General features: G+C 38.7%; 1 protein-coding gene across 1 annotated transcript in view; it reads left to right on the top strand.

Annotated features, from left to right (window-relative positions):
* The window catches only part of LOC127576138 (serine/threonine-protein kinase Nek5-like), a 47,517-nt gene that overhangs the window by 20,212 nt on the left and 7,900 nt on the right, over positions 1-19,405 (top strand). Inside the window, exons 7-18 of the mRNA XM_052026526.1 lie at positions 3,007-3,093; positions 4,847-4,901; positions 6,269-6,469; positions 6,862-6,946; positions 7,540-7,664; positions 9,877-10,061; positions 10,625-10,703; positions 10,804-10,914; positions 12,973-13,056; positions 14,826-14,930; positions 16,017-16,097; positions 17,299-17,364. Of these exons, the coding sequence (XP_051882486.1) occupies positions 3,007-3,093; positions 4,847-4,901; positions 6,269-6,469; positions 6,862-6,946; positions 7,540-7,664; positions 9,877-10,061; positions 10,625-10,703; positions 10,804-10,914; positions 12,973-13,056; positions 14,826-14,930; positions 16,017-16,097; positions 17,299-17,364 (1,264 nt within the window). The remainder of the gene's footprint in view (positions 1-3,006; positions 3,094-4,846; positions 4,902-6,268; positions 6,470-6,861; positions 6,947-7,539; positions 7,665-9,876; positions 10,062-10,624; positions 10,704-10,803; positions 10,915-12,972; positions 13,057-14,825; positions 14,931-16,016; positions 16,098-17,298; positions 17,365-19,405) is intronic.

Genomic DNA, 19,405 nt, shown 5'->3' with positions numbered 1-19,405 from the left:
GTAATGTAGTGGGAAAAAGCTCTGAGATTCTGAGGCAAATTTTCATCTTGCTGTGCATTGCAGATAAAATATTGTAGAAACTGTTTTATACTCATTACCAAATGCTGCAGATTTATTCGCCATAGTCTGGTGGGTCTTCTGGAATTCAAAATGTCTACAAAATATACAAACCAAAATATGAGCTTTTAATTTTATTTTTGAACCCATTAGGCAGTGGTCTATTAAAGACAGTGCATCATAATTTTCAATAACAAGAAAATGTTCCTCAGCTAAAGACTGATATTTATTCTGTTGCTTAGCAACATTTCTAGAACGTTTGATTGCAGACTCTAGTGCTATTCCTCCCACAAAGTCTAACATTGAATTGTTACCATGTTAAAAAAATCATTGCCATAAATTAATTGTATTAATTGTAATAAAAATACATTATGCAAATTTGGACACACTAACCAATAACACCTCTGTTGATCACAAATATGATGTATTTGAATTATTTTGTTTTTTACGATGCAAAAACAACCTCTGTGATCAGAAGCATGTTGATACTCCTCAAATTTTCCATTATTCGTCATTATTAGTTAGAGCAGCACTAGGCATACGTGAAGCAGAGCTTCCAATTTGGTGAAGGTACAACACAGAACAGCCTGCATGCTAAACAGTGGAACCAGTATCCAATAAACAGTACAGCTACCCCCACAAACATCAACTTATGTCATTGCTATTGTTGTCCTACCATATCTAGTCAGAAATAGTGGTGGGTAATTAAACGACTAACAGGGAGAAGCTCTGGGAGTCTCTTCCTGAGCACACCCCACTCATTCCCAGTTCATCCACACACTCATTCAAACACACATACGTACGCACACACTGTTTCAAAAATGGCAAATGTCTGCGGGTCCAGACAATATCTCAACTGTAGCTCCGAGGAATTTGGCACAAGAACTAGCTACTTCTATTGCCAAGATGTTCCTATATAACTGTTAAACTAATCTCCACCCATCAATTGTCATTAGCTCCAATTACAATTCCTCACAAGAAGAAAGGATCTTTACCTGCATGCAGCAGGACCTAGACAACTTTCAAGCTCAGACTATTAAGCAGGAAGTAATATTCATGCCACTAAATGCCAGATGATGACCATCGCTGCTAATGGAGTGATAAAACAGCTCTAATTAAGATTCAATGGTCTTATCATCAGCAAATCCCCACCATCAACGTCCCATGGAAATCATCAATGACCAAAAACTCAACTGGATCAATCACTTAAATGCCATGACTGATAGAGATGTCAGAGCTTGGGTATTTGGCAATGAGTTGAACATCATTAGGCTCACCAAAACCTGTCCAGTGAATATAAATCACGTGTCAGAAGTGGGAAAGAATATTCTCCACCAGCCTGGGTGAGTGAAGCTGCAGCAGCCCTCAAAAAGTTCACCGTCACCCAGGAGAAAGTGATCCATTCCATTCATCCTCCAGATTAAACATGTACATCTTCCATTGCTGGGAAGTGGCACGTGACTGCAGTGTACACTACCTATAAAGTTCAATGGATCAAGTCATCATCAATGCTTTAGAAGGATCTCCCAACCCAGAACCTTCACCACCACGAAGGAAAGGCTGAGCTAGTTCACAGGTACACCATCACCTCTATGTCATCACTATCATTGCCACACAATGTCCCCTGTCTGACACATTGTCACTGGGTCCAAATACTAGAATTGCCAGGAGTATCTCCACCCGGCAGACTGTATGGGAAGAATTCCATCTTTGGTCACTACTAAACAAAGGCAAGAGTATTAGGCCGTTGTCGTACTTACTCTGACATATTCTGTACCATTGTGGAGCTGAACGTGCAGGAGGCAAGTAAACCAGCAGCTGAAACTTGTGCAGTTTTTAGTACTATCCATGAATTTCTCTTTCTGGGCATTTAAGAAATACTACTTCCTGTATATAGCTGGTGTAATAAGAGTTTTCTGGACCAGGAATTGACATCTGATTTCCTTGTATTATATTTTGCTGTTGAACATAGAACAGTATAGCACAGGAACAGGCTCTTCGGCCCACCATGATGCCAATTAAACTAAACCTATCTGCCTGCACATGGTCTATATCCCTCCATTCCCTGCCTGTTCACATATCTGTTTAAAGCCTTTTAAACACTGCTATCATATCGGTTTCCACCACCGCCCTGGAAGCCCGTTCCAGGCACCTACCACTCTCTCTAGATAAAAACAAATCTTGCCCCACGCATCTCCTTTTAAACTTTCTCCCTCTCACCTTAAACCAATGCCCTCTAGTATTTGACATGTCAACCCTGGAGAAAAGATTATCCCCCCTATCTATGTCCCTTATAATTTTATACCCTTATATCAGGTTGCCCCTCAGCCTCCAGAAAAACAATCCAAGTTTGTCCAACCTCTCCTTAGAGCTAACACTCTGAAATCTAGGCAACATCCTGGTGAACCTCTTCGGCACGCTCTCCAAAGCCTCTACATCTTTTCTATAATGCGGTGACCAGAACTGCACACAATATTCTGAATGTGGCTTAACCAAAGTTTTATACAGCTGCACCAAGGTTTAATACAGCTGAACCAAAGTCTTATACAGCTGAAAAAATTAAAAGCAAAGTTATCTGGGGCCAAAAGATTCCAAACTTTTGATAGAAGATGTCACAGTCCTAGGTGGAGGTTCTTGAGAAAAAATGGAATTTGGAGTGAGTGTAAATACAGGTGTTTGTAACCTCATCGTCTATGGAAAGGTGTTACAGACATCATTGATTGTAATGTAGCTGTAAGCCATCTAATAGTTTGCCACTATTTGAATATGTTGTGTTTTAGTGGATTAAGCTACTAGTTAAATTGTTTTATTCTTTAGAGTGGTTTTACATTAAAATGTATCTACAGCTCAAAGTGGTTCAAAAGTATCAAATTATTTATGTTGCATCATATAATTGTGTTGCTAGTATTTCCCGTTTTGGTTTGCTTGTATTTCATATTGTTCTTGTAGTACCATGGAGTTAGCACATACACGTATCGGAACACCATACTATTTATCTCCTGAAATATGTGAAAGTCGACCATACAACAATAAAACGTAAGTATTTTGAATTTGTCCTGCTGTCGGTATCACTTTATGCTTACGGAGAGTTCTAACAATTTTAGGGTCTAAATTTGGTTCAGCACTCATTCATTTAAATCCAGTCAATGAAGATTGCAAAAATTTACTGCAGTTCAGATCCCTCTACAATATTGGAAGGTTCATCAATTACAGGCTGGAGAGAGGACTAATTTAAACTCAAACAATAAGAACTTAAGAGATAAGAGCAGGAGTAGATCATCTGGCTCTGTAAGCCTTCTCGGCCATCCTTCAGGATCATAGCTGATCTGCATCAGTGTGTTATCTACATATCTCTTGATTCCCTTAATATCCAGGAATCTATCAATTTTTTTTCTGAACGAACTCAATTACTGAACCTCCACAGCCTTCCAGAGTAGAGAATTCCAAAGATTCACCACCCTCAATGAGAAAAAATTTCTTGTCGTCTCAGCCTTTAAATAGCCAATCCCTGATTCTAGAGACACAAGAAACTGCAGATGCTGGAATATGGAGCAAAAAAACAAACAGCTGGAGAACCTCAGCAGGTCAGGCAGCATCTGTGGAGGCAATGGGATGGTCAACAATTTGAGTCGAGACCCTGTATCGGGACTGAGAGCGTAGAGGGAAGATAGTATAAAGAGGAGAGAAGGAGAGGTGAGGTGGGGGATGATAGGCAGATGGAGCCAGGTGGGGCTGAGAGTGGGGAAGGGGGAGGGAATAGTTTGGAGACAAAGGCTGGTAGGTGACAGGTGGAAACAGATTCTCCTGATGTGGGATGGAGGTGTAAAGGGATTGTACATCCCTGGTGTACATCCAGAATCTACTCAATCCTTCCTCATATAACAAATAGGCCACCTTTGGTACCTGTCTAGTAAATTTTCACTGCATTGACTTTATGGCAGGTAGAATCTTTCTTTAGGTAAGGAAACCAAAACTTCAGCCGCTGTCTCATCAAGGTTCTGTAGTAATATGTCATTCCTCCAGTACTTAAGTTCTTTTGTATTAGAGACCAACATACCATTTGCCTTCCTAATTACTTGCTGCACCTGGCTTTGGGACTTGGAATGAAACTGGAGCACCTGGTGGAAACCCACAGTCTCCAAACCCTGCAAACTCCACACAGGTAGCATCACAGCTGTAAGGTAGCAGCTCCACTAGCTGTGCTTTTGTGCCACCTCACCCTGTCTGTATCACCAGGACAGACTGATAAGCTCTAGTCCTTGGCCGTAGTTGAGGGTTGCTGAAGTATCGTCCATGGAAGCTGAGCATCCCCTTGGCTCTTAACTGCTAGTCAGAGAGGATACACCTTGTCGCACTCACTTACCGAGAACTTGATCACATAATGCCGAATGAAAATATTTTGGATTTATATAGAACCTACTAAAATCAAAGTGTAACATTCAAAGAGTTTAGGCAGAAACTGAAATAAAGAATGAGACAACTTTGTGTGATTGTAAAGTTATTTTGTTAGATTGGTGGCAAATAATTAAATAGAATGTATGTCAGAGGCAGGGCTAATGTGACATTATGATGATCAAAGCTTTCACGAATTCAAATACAATACGTTAAAATGTATATTGTAGTGAAGTCAAACCATGTAAGAATCTTTGTTGGAATAACAATACAATTATATGGAAATCTTTTGTAGTGAATCAAAAGAATCTGAACACAATTATATTTATGTTTCAGTATAATCTTTTGTATCTATTAGTTCTCTCACTGTTTGTGAAATTATTTTTGATTTTTATAGTGATATTTGGTCTCTTGGATGTGTCCTATATGAGTTATCCACTCTGAGTCATCCAGTAAGTACTGTGGTTATCAGAATTAATAGCAAGGGTGCATATTTATGTGCAGCTTTGAATATTAAATAGCCAGTGTGCCAATTCAAGAATATAAATGCCAAACATGTACATTTAAATATGATATTCTAATGCTTCCCACCTTCATGAAATAAGGTAGTGTTTAAATAATTTCCCAGATTATACAAGCTGAATATAGTTGGGCACCTAAATCTTTGTACACTATCTAACAGAACTGTTAAAATATTTTCACTACACATACCCTCACAACTCAAGATACACAATCACTTTCCTGAGAGAATTAAACATTACCTCAACAAATACTGTACTTTCGTGTGACATCCATATCCCATGAATAAACTTTTTTGTGTAAAGTATGCAATTTTGATCTCATATATTTTGGCTCAGAGCCAATTGATTTTAGCTGTTAACTTCAGTGCATGGCTGGGCTGTTTCTAACTTGCCTACTTATGCATTGCAGCAAGGAGAAATGTGCTGAAGGTCTGATCTTGGCACATCTAATCTCTACTTTACCACTGGATTCAGCACTGAGTCCAGGGGCAAAGCCCAGGTATCCTCAACTAAGGGGGCCAGATGGACTCCACATCTGACCCCATAGCGTTATGCCATGGATGACTGGCATAATGTAATGTCACTCCATTGGTCTGAATGGGTTGCTGACATTGATTGAAAAATTAAGTGAGGCCAAGTGGTTTATTTTCCTTTTTTTTAATGTCAATGTTTTAAATTAATTTTTAGGATTTAAAGGTGTTTTCAGTAAATGTATTTTACTTGTGCTTACTTTACAATTATTTAAGTCCATTTAAACAGTTTCTAGTGTCTCTGATCTTCAGAGACATTTAGAAATTGTTCAAAGGCTGGCAAGATGTAAAAGGCTGCTGCAGTGGTCAGAAGGCAGGTCCTTGGAGTCTGCCATTTGAGGTATGGTTGCCCTTCATGGATCATTCTGCTTTGCAGGATGGCTGCAGCAACCAGGCCAATTAGATCGAATGGACCACAGAAAGTAAGTGCGGCTGGGAAAACCACAGGCAGCAAGAGCAGGTGGCGAGCTGGACCAAGCACTTTCCTCTATTGAATTGATATCACCAAACGTGCAAGCAATGGATTTGCTGTTTGGTTTATTTTTTGTTTGTTTTTGGTATACCTGTTATCACTAAAACCTGTTTTTTCTGAATAACTGTGCTTTCTGGTGTTGGGATGTAAGAGAGAATAAAAACTGAAGTGATTTAAGAATGAACACATCAAGGTATGTGTCTAATAATGCATAACAGCTGAGCAAATTGGTATTTTTTATACTGATGTTTGTCATGTTTTTAGGAAAGATTTCAGTAAATGCTTTTTTTCTGCAGTTTGAGGGCAGTAATTTGCATCAGTTAGTGGTGAAGATCTGCAGAGGTCGCTATGCTCCGATACATCCCCGATATACTTATGACATGCGGATCTTGTTGGCTCAGCTGTTTAAAGTTAATCCCCGCGATCGACCATCCATCAATTCAATATTAAAAAAGCCATTCTTAGAAAAGCGTATCAGAAAATACCTAAGCCCTGAGGTAAGATTTTGTTCTATTAAATTTTATTTAACTGTAAATTACTTTCAATAGATCTAAGGTAAGTTTTATTTATTGTCCTTTTTTAAACTAAAAATGTTAATATTATCTAGAGGTTCTAATGCAGTGGAATGGCATATTTCATATTTTATTGCAAAATATCATAATGCAATTAACATTGAATGATGTGCTCCCATGAACATCCCTGAATTATTAATTACAAAACTAAAAGCTGCTTTAAAAACTGAAAGATTTAATCATAACAAGAGTTGCATAACGGAAAATAATAATACTAATAATAAATGGAATCTTGTTCTGTATCTTCAAGATTTTGGTCATACTTCCTATTTGTAAAATAAACAATATCTTCTGTGTTTCTAAAAACAAAATTCCAGTTGTTAAAAGAAGAATTTAGCCACACAGTCATTCACAGAAAGAAATCATCATCACCTAGACCTACTAAAGCTACCCCAAGACCAGGTAGAGTAACGCTTTATTTTTAACTAAAATGGGCTCCGGCATTTATTGACCAACACAGCCCCTGTAAGAAATTAATTGGATTGGATGGAGATGGAGGTGAAATAGATTGGGAGGGTTTATTTTGACTTTGCATGGTAGTGTAAAATAGTGGTATCACATTTTCAGACTCTCCCATTGTGATTGCCATGGATTTCATTAACAAAACTGTAAAACTTTGTCATAATTATGTCTTCAGTTTCTTCCTGTGGTCTTTATAGAATGTACCAGCTAGGTAGGAAACAACTCCCTCCTCTGAAACCTCTCTTTAACATGGAAGAGAGTATTTGCAACCCAGCAGCCTGGGGAGTTGCTGACATTAATTGAGGTCATTCTTGCTACTTTGTCATTTACTCAACAATATAACAACTAAAACTTTAGAACTTTGGAAGCTGTTCAGAAATGTATTCCAAATTAATTCTGTTATGATGCCTTCTTTAGGGTGCTGTTTTGTAACATTGATAGAAAGTAAGAGATGATGTATGAAATTTACTGTAAAGTGTTTCAGTTATTAATGAGTTGTTCATTAATGTGCATATTATTGTCTTTGCTACAAGCTCCAAAGATGCAAAAAGGTAAATGTGAGGTGAAGAAACCAGTAAGGCAATGTGTGAATAAGAAACTGGTACCAGCTCGTTGTGGATGGAAGCCATTAGAAGTAGTCCACAGGCCAAATATCAAGGTACAGTATTCATACAAAAGCTAAGGAGTAGAAGCAGGTGTAGGCCATACTCAAGCCTGATGCACCATTCAATAAAATCATGGCTGATTTCACCTTCAACCTCCTCTACTTTCCTGCCTAATCTCTAAAATCTTTGATTCTTCTGTTTCCAAAAATCTGTCACAGCCTTGAATATTCTTAATGAGTCAGCATCCAGGGCTCTCTGGGATAGAGAATTCCAGAGACTTCTAATCGTCTGAGAAAAGAAATTATTCCTCATCTCTGTCTTAATCCTTATTGTCAAGTTTTGACTTCTTCATTGGGGAAATCTCACCATGTCACCTCTCCAACCTCTTCATGATCTAATTCTCATTATTCCAAACTCCAAATCTGCTCAATCTTTCCTCAAAAGACAACTCCCTCATCTCAGGAATCAAACTGGTGAACTTTTGCTACAGTTCATCCAAGGCAAGCATATTCTTTACCAAGTTAGGAGACCAAAAGAGCATGCATTACTCTAGGTGTGCTCTCAACAAAGCCCTACACAGTTGTAGCAAGACTTTCATATTTTTACATTCCATCTCTCTTGAAATATGCGCCAACATTCCACTTGACTTCTAATTATCTGTGTATTGGAATGCTACCTGTTGGTATTTCTTATACAGGGACACTCAGAACTTCCTGAATTCCAATATTTAATAGCCTCATACAATTTAAATGTTATTCTGCTTTTCTATTCTTTTCACCAAAGTTGATAACCTCTAACCTTAAATTTCCCATGCCATAACTCATCTTTTTTTTATGTTCACTTACTTAACTTCTTTCTATCTCTTTGCAGACACTTTGTGTCCTCTTCCCAACATATTTTCCTATCAATTGGGTAATGAGTGTATTAATTAATAGAAGACTCCAGAAGACTATGTAGAATGGAGATGGTGTGGTAGAATTATGTGGAGGAATTTCTGCAGCTACAAATTCATTTTCATATTGACTGGTCTCATTTAAGCTTTCTCTTTTACCTTCGATTTCTGGTGAAGATTACCTGTTGTGCTGGCTTAGCTTGGCTCCGTTGATTGCCCTATTCCTTGTGTCAAAAGTGGATACCGGTAGCTGCCCCCAGCTCTCGTTAACATAAATCAAGCTATGCTGATGGAGGTCACAATCGTGGTCCAATGGAAAGTATTTACACCAAAGATCTAGGAGTCTGATGATTTAAAGACAAAGAAATGGATGTTGTATTTATATAGAGCCTATCATGACCCTAAGATATGTCCAAGTGTTTTGCAGACAATGAAGTATTTCTGAATTGTATTCAGTTCTGTAATGTTAGAAATATTTGATTTAAAGATTCATTATACTGTTTGAAGAAGATGGAATGTTCTCCTGGCTAACAATACATTTTAAACCATGATTAATTCATATTTGTTCATTTGTTCACAAGATGAAGGTGTTGTTCACTGGGCCAGAAATTATTGTCCATCTCATAATCCCCCTTAACTAGATGGCTTGCATTGCTTTTTTTTAAAGCAGACATTGAAAAGTTAACCTCATTGCTCTGGGTCTGAATTCACATTTTAGTCAGACGTGGTAATGATGTCAGATATCCTTCCCTGAAGGACGGTAGTGAACCACATAGATTTTTACCACAATCCGGTGTCTTGATGGTCATCATTCCTTTTACCAGCTTTCTATTCCAGATTATTCCAGCAGGTCACACTGGAGAAAATAAAGGTGGCAATATGGGAAGCAATTCAATTAGCTGAGCGCAAAATTCCCCAACTACTGAGGTATGATTTAACATCATGCCTTGAAATGCATATCCAAATCACTAGATCCTAGTTCAGTAACATGAACACTATGAATCCCCACTCTATCCAATCGTTTAGTGAATACTCCTTGGATTATAGTGGCTTCACTGTGACTGGCTGTTTGCCAGCAGAAGTACAATATTTCAAAGTAATTCATTCTATGTTAAATGCTTGATATGTCTTTTAATAGCACATATAATATTGATATTTAGTAGCATTTACAAAGGGAGACCCCATTATGTGCTCACTAAAAAAGATTTATCAACGACATGCAACCAACCTACCCTCTCCATTTGAAAGGAATTTTGATAAAATGATTTATTGCAACTGTTAATTTAATTTCAGAGATAATTAAGATCTGAATCTAGAACACAATTAATATTAAAATGAAATGAGTAAGATAATTTTGTTAACTACCCCTGCAGCAATTTAACCACCTATCACCTGTGAAGCCATGGTCTCCCAGGCTTGATGGACGATATGGACACTATCATGGTTATCTAGATTACTTGGAGAGCAGACGAAATGAACACTTGGCTTCACCTGTGCCCCATTTCAACTACATAATTGAAGACTATAGACAAAGAGTGAATCATGATCCAATCCAATGGTACACACCTGTATTCTTTACTAACTATATCTGTAAAAACAAATTGAAGTTTTTGAGTGAAAAGACTAAACTGCATTTTGAAGTCATATTTTGCAGATTTTTCAGAAGTCAGCTACGTAGAGTAGTCTGTTAACAACTGCGTTCATCACTCTTAACTAAGTATTGAATGAGGAGTACACAATTTTTTTAAAATAGAAAAGTATCCTTGGAGCTTACCACAGTAGTGTTACCAAATGTGCCCTTTACAGATTGATCTCCCTGCCTTTGGGAAATCTGTCACTCTGTGAATGGAGGAGGGTGGGCAAGATGCTGTGCTACACTTTTCACTAAGATTGTGATCAGATACTTTAAGATCTCCATGTATAATTATAATTTCTGCAATGGGTATTTGTAAAATGAAATTATATGCATTTTGTAACAAAATAGGTCTTCCAGGTTTTCATTTGGTTAATTGTGAAATGAAAAATAATGCAATTTTATCGGGGTCAAGGGAGGTAATTGACAAAATGTAAACCAGTCCAATGGAAAAACCTTAACAAATATCACCAGGTTTGTTGTTTCAGGCCACAAGCAGCACACGAAGAATACATTCAAAGGAAAATGGAAGCACAACAGTATAAGATAAAAGTAGAAAAACAGTTGGTAAGTAGCCATATTTGAAATTGATCTTATTGAAGTTGTTTTGTTTATACTTTTAATGAAAGGGTTTTTATTACCTTGGTTGATGGCACGTATGTTACAGGGAATACGCCCACCATCATCAGACCCTTCTGGTCATCGAAAACAGTATCCAGACACACAGGCTAGACAGCATCCTGAGGACCAAGGGAAAAAAAGAGGAGCAAATGATGAGGTAAGCCATTTGAGATGATGGAAGATGTTCACTCTAACTTGTGAATGCAGTGCAGTGAAATGGGATGTACTTTATTGCTCAGTTGTAATCAACTCTAACTGAAAAAGGTAGGCTCCAGGATGTATTTATGCTACATTATCGATGTTGTATTGTGGAGGGCCGAGGCTGTCACGTGACAGCACGGCCCGGCACTTGGTCGAAAGCCACACCACTGTCAATCAAGGCCTGGCTCCACCCCCACCCATCAAGGCACACTTGATGATTGGCTTTGGTAAACACCTTTGGTAAACAATGGCCCCTGGGTCATTGGCCTGTTTGAACTACCTGGGCTGGGCTGCCCCCAGCCCTCCAGCACTATAAAGAGCGCTCCATGTGTTGGTTCTGTCTCTTTGTTGCCCAGGAGGAATTGTGCAACAACGCTGGAGAGACCACCGATAAGCTGTGCACCTCAACAGGTTTAGAATTCCCGGGGGCGTGGAGCCATGCATTGAATCAAGGGGTGGCGGGTAGTGTAGTGCTTTTCCTTGGTTGTTTGTACCCAGTTCGTTGTGTGTGTGTGTACTTTACCCCTGTTGTGATTTTCCCACGTGTGCTATCACTGGTGCGTGTGTGTGTGTGTGTTGCCTTCATTACCTTTTCCCGCGTTTGTCTTTGTAACTAAAATCATTCCTCGCCAGACTATGTTTAGAGTCCATTACTTTCGAGACCTCGAACTTGTCTCATAACATATGTTATTCACAAAAATGTGCTAGCACCACGCCGCAATCAGAATTACTTGTGGTGCACCATTTCTTCAATCTATACAACAAACTTCAGTTTTGATTGGATCACCAGAAATTAGATTGCTTTAATCCACAATTCCAAAGCTTTGCTTGAGAAATAATCGATATGGGGCCATATTAATTCATATCATATATAATGGCACAATGACACAGAAAACTATATAGTAATTATATATCCCTTCATTGATGTCCAAGATGAGATAATGGAATATAAAAAGAATCCTTCACAAGTAAGTGGAAGTATCATGCTTAAAATTACATCTTATGTTAGTTAGGGAACAGAAGTCAGCTTGCAATAAATAAAATGATGTATTTGGACTTGGATCACAGTGAGAAGTTTGTACTGAAGACTTTTGGGTGGCACAGCTAGTAGAGTCATTGCCTCACAGCTCCATCGATCTTGTTTCAATCCTGACCTGCGGTGCTGTCTGCGTAGAATTTGCATGTTCTCACTGTGCCCTCGTGGGTTTTCCCGGGTATTCCAATTCACTCCCATGTCCCAAAAATATACAGGTTGGTAGGTTAATTGGCCACTGTAAATGGTCCCTGGTTTGTGGATGAGTGGTAGAATATTGGGGGGGGGGGGGTGGGGGTGTGGTTTGGGGGTGACGGGTTGTTGGGAATTGGGGGAGAATAAAGGGCGGCATGGCAGTGTAGCGGTTAGCGTAATGCTATTACAGCGCTGACAATCAGGGTTCAATTCCCGCCACTGTCTGTAAGGAGTTTGTATGTTCTCCCTGTGTCTGCGTGGGTTTCCCCCGGGTGCTCTGGTTTCCTCCTACATTTCAAAGATGTAGGGGTTAGTAGGTTAACACGGGTGTAATTGGACGGCACGGGCTCATTGGGCCGGAAGGATCTGTTACCATGCTGCATAAATAAAGTTTATTTTTTAAAAGTGGATTAGAATAGGATTGATATAAAAATGAGTGTTTGATGATCAACACAGACTTTGTGGGCAGAATGGCCTGTTTCTGTACTATATCTCACTATGGCTCCATGGCTCTACCAGTTAGAATTTGCTCTTATCTTCACCATGGACTCTCCTTTGTGCATAGTAACTAAACTTCATCTTGAGCAAAACTGGAATTCAGTCATAATGTTATGCATTGCAAAGAGTTAGGGAGTTTTTACTTTATTTAAATTTTTCGAGGATGGCAAAATAATTTACTAGGCAGTGTGCGCACAGTCTAAAGATCTTACTAGATGTCAATGGCATTTTCTTCATAACTAACATAGAAGAAATATCGTTTTCAAGCATTGACTTTTTATTTCTTAGGAATACTGCCAGCAACTTAAGGAAATAAGGCAACAGTATCAGCATGAGGTGAAAGAAATTAAAGGAAAAATAGAAGAAAAGGAGGTAAGAAGTGGATCCGTTTGAACACATGTAACATATATTTGGTACTTGTTAAATTTTAAAGGGATCGCAGTCAATTAAGGAACATTGGTTCACTAACATAAGTACATTGAACTATGCTGTAAAGCTATGTGACACAGATTGGTGCCTTTGAACCCTATCACATCACTCATTTTAATTATGATAATTTGGCTACCTGACTTTGCATCTCCCCAGGCTTCAGGATTAGTTGTTGCGCAGTATAATTTAGTCCTCAGACTACACCTAGTTTTATATTTTCACCTCCAACAGCAGGTGATTATTCACACAATCTGGGGAGAAAATGAAATGTATAGAGGAATCCATTTCTGATTAAGTTTTTATAATCTGCTATGAGATATTTTTCTGTGTTTAATTTGCTGCCTAATACAAGGTGTTATTTCAATAATGCTGCTTTAAACAGAGATGTGTAAAATATTCTTGTTGCATTGCAAACCAAGAACACTCAGCACCCTGTCCACACCACCCACACCAAACACATCCCCTTCATTGATAGTCTATTAACATGAAAATGTAGGCCTGTGGAATGTTTACACACCTCATTAATAATAAAGGCACTCTTATTGTAATATTCCACTCCTGAATGGAATTATTATAGTTTTTCTGCACCATATCATATTTAGCTCTGTCAGCCCAGATTTAATCAATCTCTGCTCTGACACAAGTCTGTGTGCCAGGAAGACAACAAATGACTCTTCCCCTGACTTTTCCTATTATGTGAAGCTTTTTTGAGCTTAAAATATTATTACTTGAGGATTAAGTGGACAAACCCAGATAAGAGCAGCTGTAGGCCATTCAGCCCCCAGGGCCCACTCAATTGTTAAATATGGTCATGGCTGATCACTTGCTTCAGTACCCTGTTCCTGATACAGGAGCCTGAGGGCAAATACCACCAGGCTTAAGGACAGCTTCTGTCCCACTGTGATAAGACTATTGAATGGTTCCCTTTTACAATGAGATGGACGCTTGACCTCACGATCTACCTTGTTATGACCCTGCACCTTATTGTCTACCTGCACTGCACTTCCCTGTAGCTGTGACACTTTACTCTGTATTCTGCTATTGTTTTTACCCTGTACTACCTCAATGCACTGTGTAATGAATTGATCTGTATGAACGGTATGCAAGACAAGTTTTTCACTGTACCTTGGTACAAGTGACAATAATAAACCAATACCAATACCATTCTAGCCATATCCTGTGATTCCTTAAGAAAATGGCCCCATCTCCTTCTGGGAGATGAAATTTCTCCTTATCTTGATTCTAAATGGCATAACTCATATCCCACTATGACCCCCAGTTCTGGATTCTCCAGGCATTGGGAACATCCCTCTTGTATCTCATCTGTTTGGTCCTGTTGGAAATTTATGGGGGTTATGAGAGCTCCTCTTATTCTTCTATATTTCAGTGAATATAGGGCTAACCAACACAATCTCTCTTTCACCATTTCTGCCACCACACAAATCAGTCTAGTTAACCTTCTTTGTACTCCTTCCATGTCAAGAATATCCTTCCTCAGATAAAGGGACCAAAACTGCACACACAACTCCATATGGGATTTTACCAATGCCCTTATGTAGCTGGAAGAAGATATCCTTGCTCCTGTACTCAAATCCTCTTGCAATGAAGACCGACGTACCACTTGCTCCTGTAATTATAATTTCATAATTTATCTTGGGGAAAAATAGAGGAATATAGTGGCACTGATCCTCTTCTGATTGCATGCACTATAGAATCATAAATGTATTTCAAGTGAGACCTATCATATCGATCAAGCAAAACCCAGAGACAGAATGGCTGATCTCCAGGAGCCCAGCAAAGAGAAAGATCCTGGTCAGGTACTGAAGATTAATATTGACATTGATACAATATTTATTACTTCAGTTTTAATTAAATGAGATAAAACAATGTACATCAACTGATTTTTTTTTCAAAATAATCGATTGCTTAAAGTGCTGGTTTTCATATTTCAACATTTGTTTTTCAATAATTTTTAATGTCCTGTAAAGTCCAGCCTTAGTTCTAGCAATACAATTTCCATGGGTCTGAGACATGGATAGGATCTCACTGAAAGACTCAGAATGTGAGCTCACTGCTGAGTTGAAAGATTATCACTAGGAGCTAGCAATCTCTTTGGCAGGAACTTCCTTTTCCCAATGCTGCTGGAGTCAGGTGACAGTTCAAAAGAATTCCTGCACCCTGTAGCTGTGGTGTCATCAAGATGGCCGAGCAACTAATAACACTAAAGGATTCACATAAACAGCAACAAGGAAACAAAAGATACAAATTTTAATTCATTTTTCAAAACTTAGACACTGTGCCGAATAAAGATTAGATATGTTTATGTTTAAAGTACCTGAAATTCAAGGGACTTCATACCATGATGATGGAGAAGGCTACAAAGAGCACAATGACGACATCATTTGTCTATCATTTCATCATCATTTCAAATCCTGATATAACCATCAATTCCTCGGAATAATGAAACTGATTACCAGTTTTACTGTAATTGCTACAGGAGCATAATCTTGTAACCTAATATCCTGTCTGTGCATTTGACCTTATTTATCTTCACAACTTTAATAGAAAACAGAAATGAAAGTACATGTGCAGAAATGCTACTGATTATCTCTGTCGAGTGATACAGTATTGTATAAATTTCAGTCATGCCATTTAAAAGAAACTGCTCTAAAGGTAACGTATAAAGGAAATTTCATGGTTTGTCAAGTTTTCTTCCTCCCAAAATTGTAAAAAAAAGGATCATGGATCAAAAGTAACTCTAGATCATAAATACATGAACACCATCATACATTCACTAAATAGTTATTACAAATGGAAACACAAGTTGCCTTGAGTTATTACTGTTGCAATAACCTTCATTTTGAATTTTTTCTTAATTATTCAATATACTTTACACTTTCTAGGTTATTGAGAAAGATCTGAAACAAATGAGATTTTATCACCTATTGGAAAATGAAGTAGTAGAACGTAAACACAAGGTACAGGTAAATTCTCCCAGGTTATGTCCTTATTAATGACACACATAATAATGTACACAAGTATTCTATATGATAAGCTATATAAGAGAATCATGGTGAGGAGCTAAGGTATACAGATAATACTTTGTAATCTATTAATTCAATAGTGAAAAATACACAGTGGTATCGAAGACCCCCATGCCAGGGTCTTGCATCATATACCTGTTTATAAAACAAATTAATATAATCAAGGAAGATGGAAGAAACTGAAAGTTGATGTCTAGCACAAGTGTCTGTGGAATGTTGAAGGCCTGATAAAAGTCCTGAGATTAGGAGGGAATGAATTATGGGGGTTGATTAGTTTTTTTTTAGTTTAAGGTATTGAATGTTTTGGAGGATGGCAACAGCTGTGTGGAAGATGATGATGATGGAATCATGTGAAAGCAACTCATGAGATCATATTCAATGTCCTGGCATGAATGAGTGAGAGAGGGAGATGCAATAAATTTTAGAGAGAGCCAAGAGACTGCAGATGGTGAAACCTAGAGCAAAAAAACAAATTGATAGAGAAAGTCAGTGGGTCACACAGCATCCGTGGAGGAAAATAGTCGACATTTCAGATTGAGGTGAATGGTCTTGACTTGAAACGCCGGCTGTCAATTTCCCTCTGTAGATGCTGCCTGACGCACTGAGTTCCTCCAGCAGTTTGTTTTTTTCAGTAAGCGTTACTACATCACATTAATCCTGGCTTCTTTGAAATTTGTTTATAATTTAGTTTTTCTTGTACATTTATAGGCAATGCAAAATATACCCATCTCCTAATCATCCTTGTTCCACCATTTCATATTGGTTCACACAGTGAATAGTGACTCCAAGCTATTTGATACTTCAATCATATTCTTCAATAATCTTTCTAATAAACTTTTGTGATATGTGGATCCTGGGAATACTACAAGGTTATTCCTAAACACTGTGAGGACAGTATCTCAACAATACTGTTTTTTTGTATACTTTTTCAGTATATTTAGCTTAAAATGTTTTTGTTACTGCATGTCAGAAAACAAAGAATTATCTTTTAGAAGTTTATCGAAGGGAGTATGTCAATATTTCCTGGGAGTTCTTGGGAGCATGTCACTGTTAGTAGTGGATTCCCAATGCAGAATATTTTAAAGTCAATAATCTGATGTTTCATGACAAATAGTAATGTAAAGCTTCTCTTCCTCAAAAGGGCGGTATAAAGTTTGAAATATGGTTGGATGGAGGACTGTCTCACGAAGATTCCCAGCAGAAGGAGGTAAGGCAAATGATTACAATGCTTTCTAAAAGAAAAATCAGTATGGACTAACTTAAAGTATTCTGAAGATCAATTAAATGATCAACCTCTTAAAGTATAATATCTTAAGCACCCTAAAGAGGATAACTAATGAGGAAAAACTCACAAATTCCTACACTTTGGCAGGATTAGCCCTAAAATGTTTGGGGGATCGGCGTGTCCTCCACCTGCAAACATGATGTGCCAGAGTGGCTTGGCTTCAGGGAAGAAAACTCCTCAACAAGACAATCAGAAGAACATAATAGGGGTACTGGCCTGGTCTTCCTCCTTGCCATGTTAAGGCAACCTTGCATAAAATCTTACTTAGGGCTTGGATTGTAGACAGACACAAGCAGCTGTCCATCTACTCATGATTCATTAACAACACTCTTGTCCCCACTGACCCAGAAGCAACCCAATGCTAATGTTGTGAGTAAAGTTTGCAGAATTTCAGTCACTATTTATTCTCTGAGATAAGTCTGACAATGAGTAACACCTTTCCAATGAATTACAGAGGCATTCCTCCAAAAATAACAAAGATACTTAAAAAGAACAGTTGTTTTCCCTCTGCCATAGTGAACAGAGCCTGTGACTGCATCTCATCAATTTCCTACACTCTACTCTCAATCCCTCCTTCCCCTGGATAGAGCAAGAAAAGAGTTCCCCTTGACTTCATCGTCCTTCACTTTCAACGGATCATCCTTTGCAATTTCCACCAACTCCAACAAGATCCTACCACCAGATCCTTCTTTTCCTCCCTTTTCATCCTTTTGAAGGGGATTGTTCCCTTTGCAACTCTTCCATTTCCACCAATTATTCCTTTTTGTTCCACAGCCCTTTCCCGCTCAATGGCAGAAGATGCAACACCTGCACTTTTACTTCTTCTCTTCACAGACATAAGGATCCAAATAGTGGTGACTGAGCGATTCACTTGCATTTTTTCCAGTTTAGTGAACTGCATTCAATGTTCACAATGCAGTCTCCTCAACATTGGAGAAACCAAATGCAAACTGGGTGACTAGTTGCCGTGAACCTACATTCAGTCTGCAGGGGTAACCTTGAGCTTCCCATGGCCTGCCATTTTAATTATCCATTCCACTCCCATTCTGACTCTCTGTCTGTGGCCTGCTGCATTGTTATAGTAGGACCTAATGCAAGCTTGAGGAATAGCACCATCTTCTATCTGGGCACATTGCAGCCTTCCAAACTCAGTATCTAAACCTGCAACTTCTGAACCAGCCACTTCGCTGTAAGTCATCCATCTGTGATATTGACTCAGTATTTTTCCTTCTCCATTAGCACGTCTTGACCTGCTTTTAGCAAAACCTCAAAACATTACCTTTACCGTTCTCTAACTGCCCCTATCATCACCATAGAAACCCTGGCCTCAACCAAAGACATTGCCTTTGTCCCATTCATTCCCACCCCCTCACACACTACCTTTATCATAGATTCATAGAGTTATATAGCATGGAACCGGGTCCTTCGACACAACTTGTCCATGCCATCAAGTTGCCTATCTAAACTAATCCTATTTACCTGTATTTGGTCCATATCCCTCTAAACCTTTCATACCCATGTACATGTCTAAATGTTTTTTAAACATTGTACTTGTACCTTCCTCTACACCTCTTCTGGCAGCTCGTTCCATATACCCATCACCCTGTGTGTGGAAAACTTGCCCCTCAGATCCCCTTTAAATCTTCCCTCTCTCATCTTAAACCTATACCTTCTAGTTTTAGACTCTCCTACCCTGGGAAAAAGACTGTGACTATGCCCCTCACATCTCAACATCCTTCCCTCCAGGGAAATCAGTCCCAGCCTATCCAGTCTCCTTGTAACTCAAGTCCTCTAATCCAGGCAACACCCTTGTGAATCCTTTCTGCACCCTCTGGCTTAATTACATCCTTCCTATAGTATGATGACCAGAACTGCACACAATATTCCAAGTGGCATCAAACCAAAGTTTTGTACAACTGCAACATGACATCCCAACTCTTGGAAGTCACGCAAACAGGCCCTT

The sequence above is a fragment of the Pristis pectinata genome, chromosome 11 (assembly GCF_009764475.1).
Source record: "Pristis pectinata isolate sPriPec2 chromosome 11, sPriPec2.1.pri, whole genome shotgun sequence".
Taxonomy (NCBI): domain Eukaryota; kingdom Metazoa; phylum Chordata; class Chondrichthyes; order Rhinopristiformes; family Pristidae; genus Pristis; species Pristis pectinata.
This window is presented reverse-complemented; position numbering and strand designations above follow the sequence as displayed.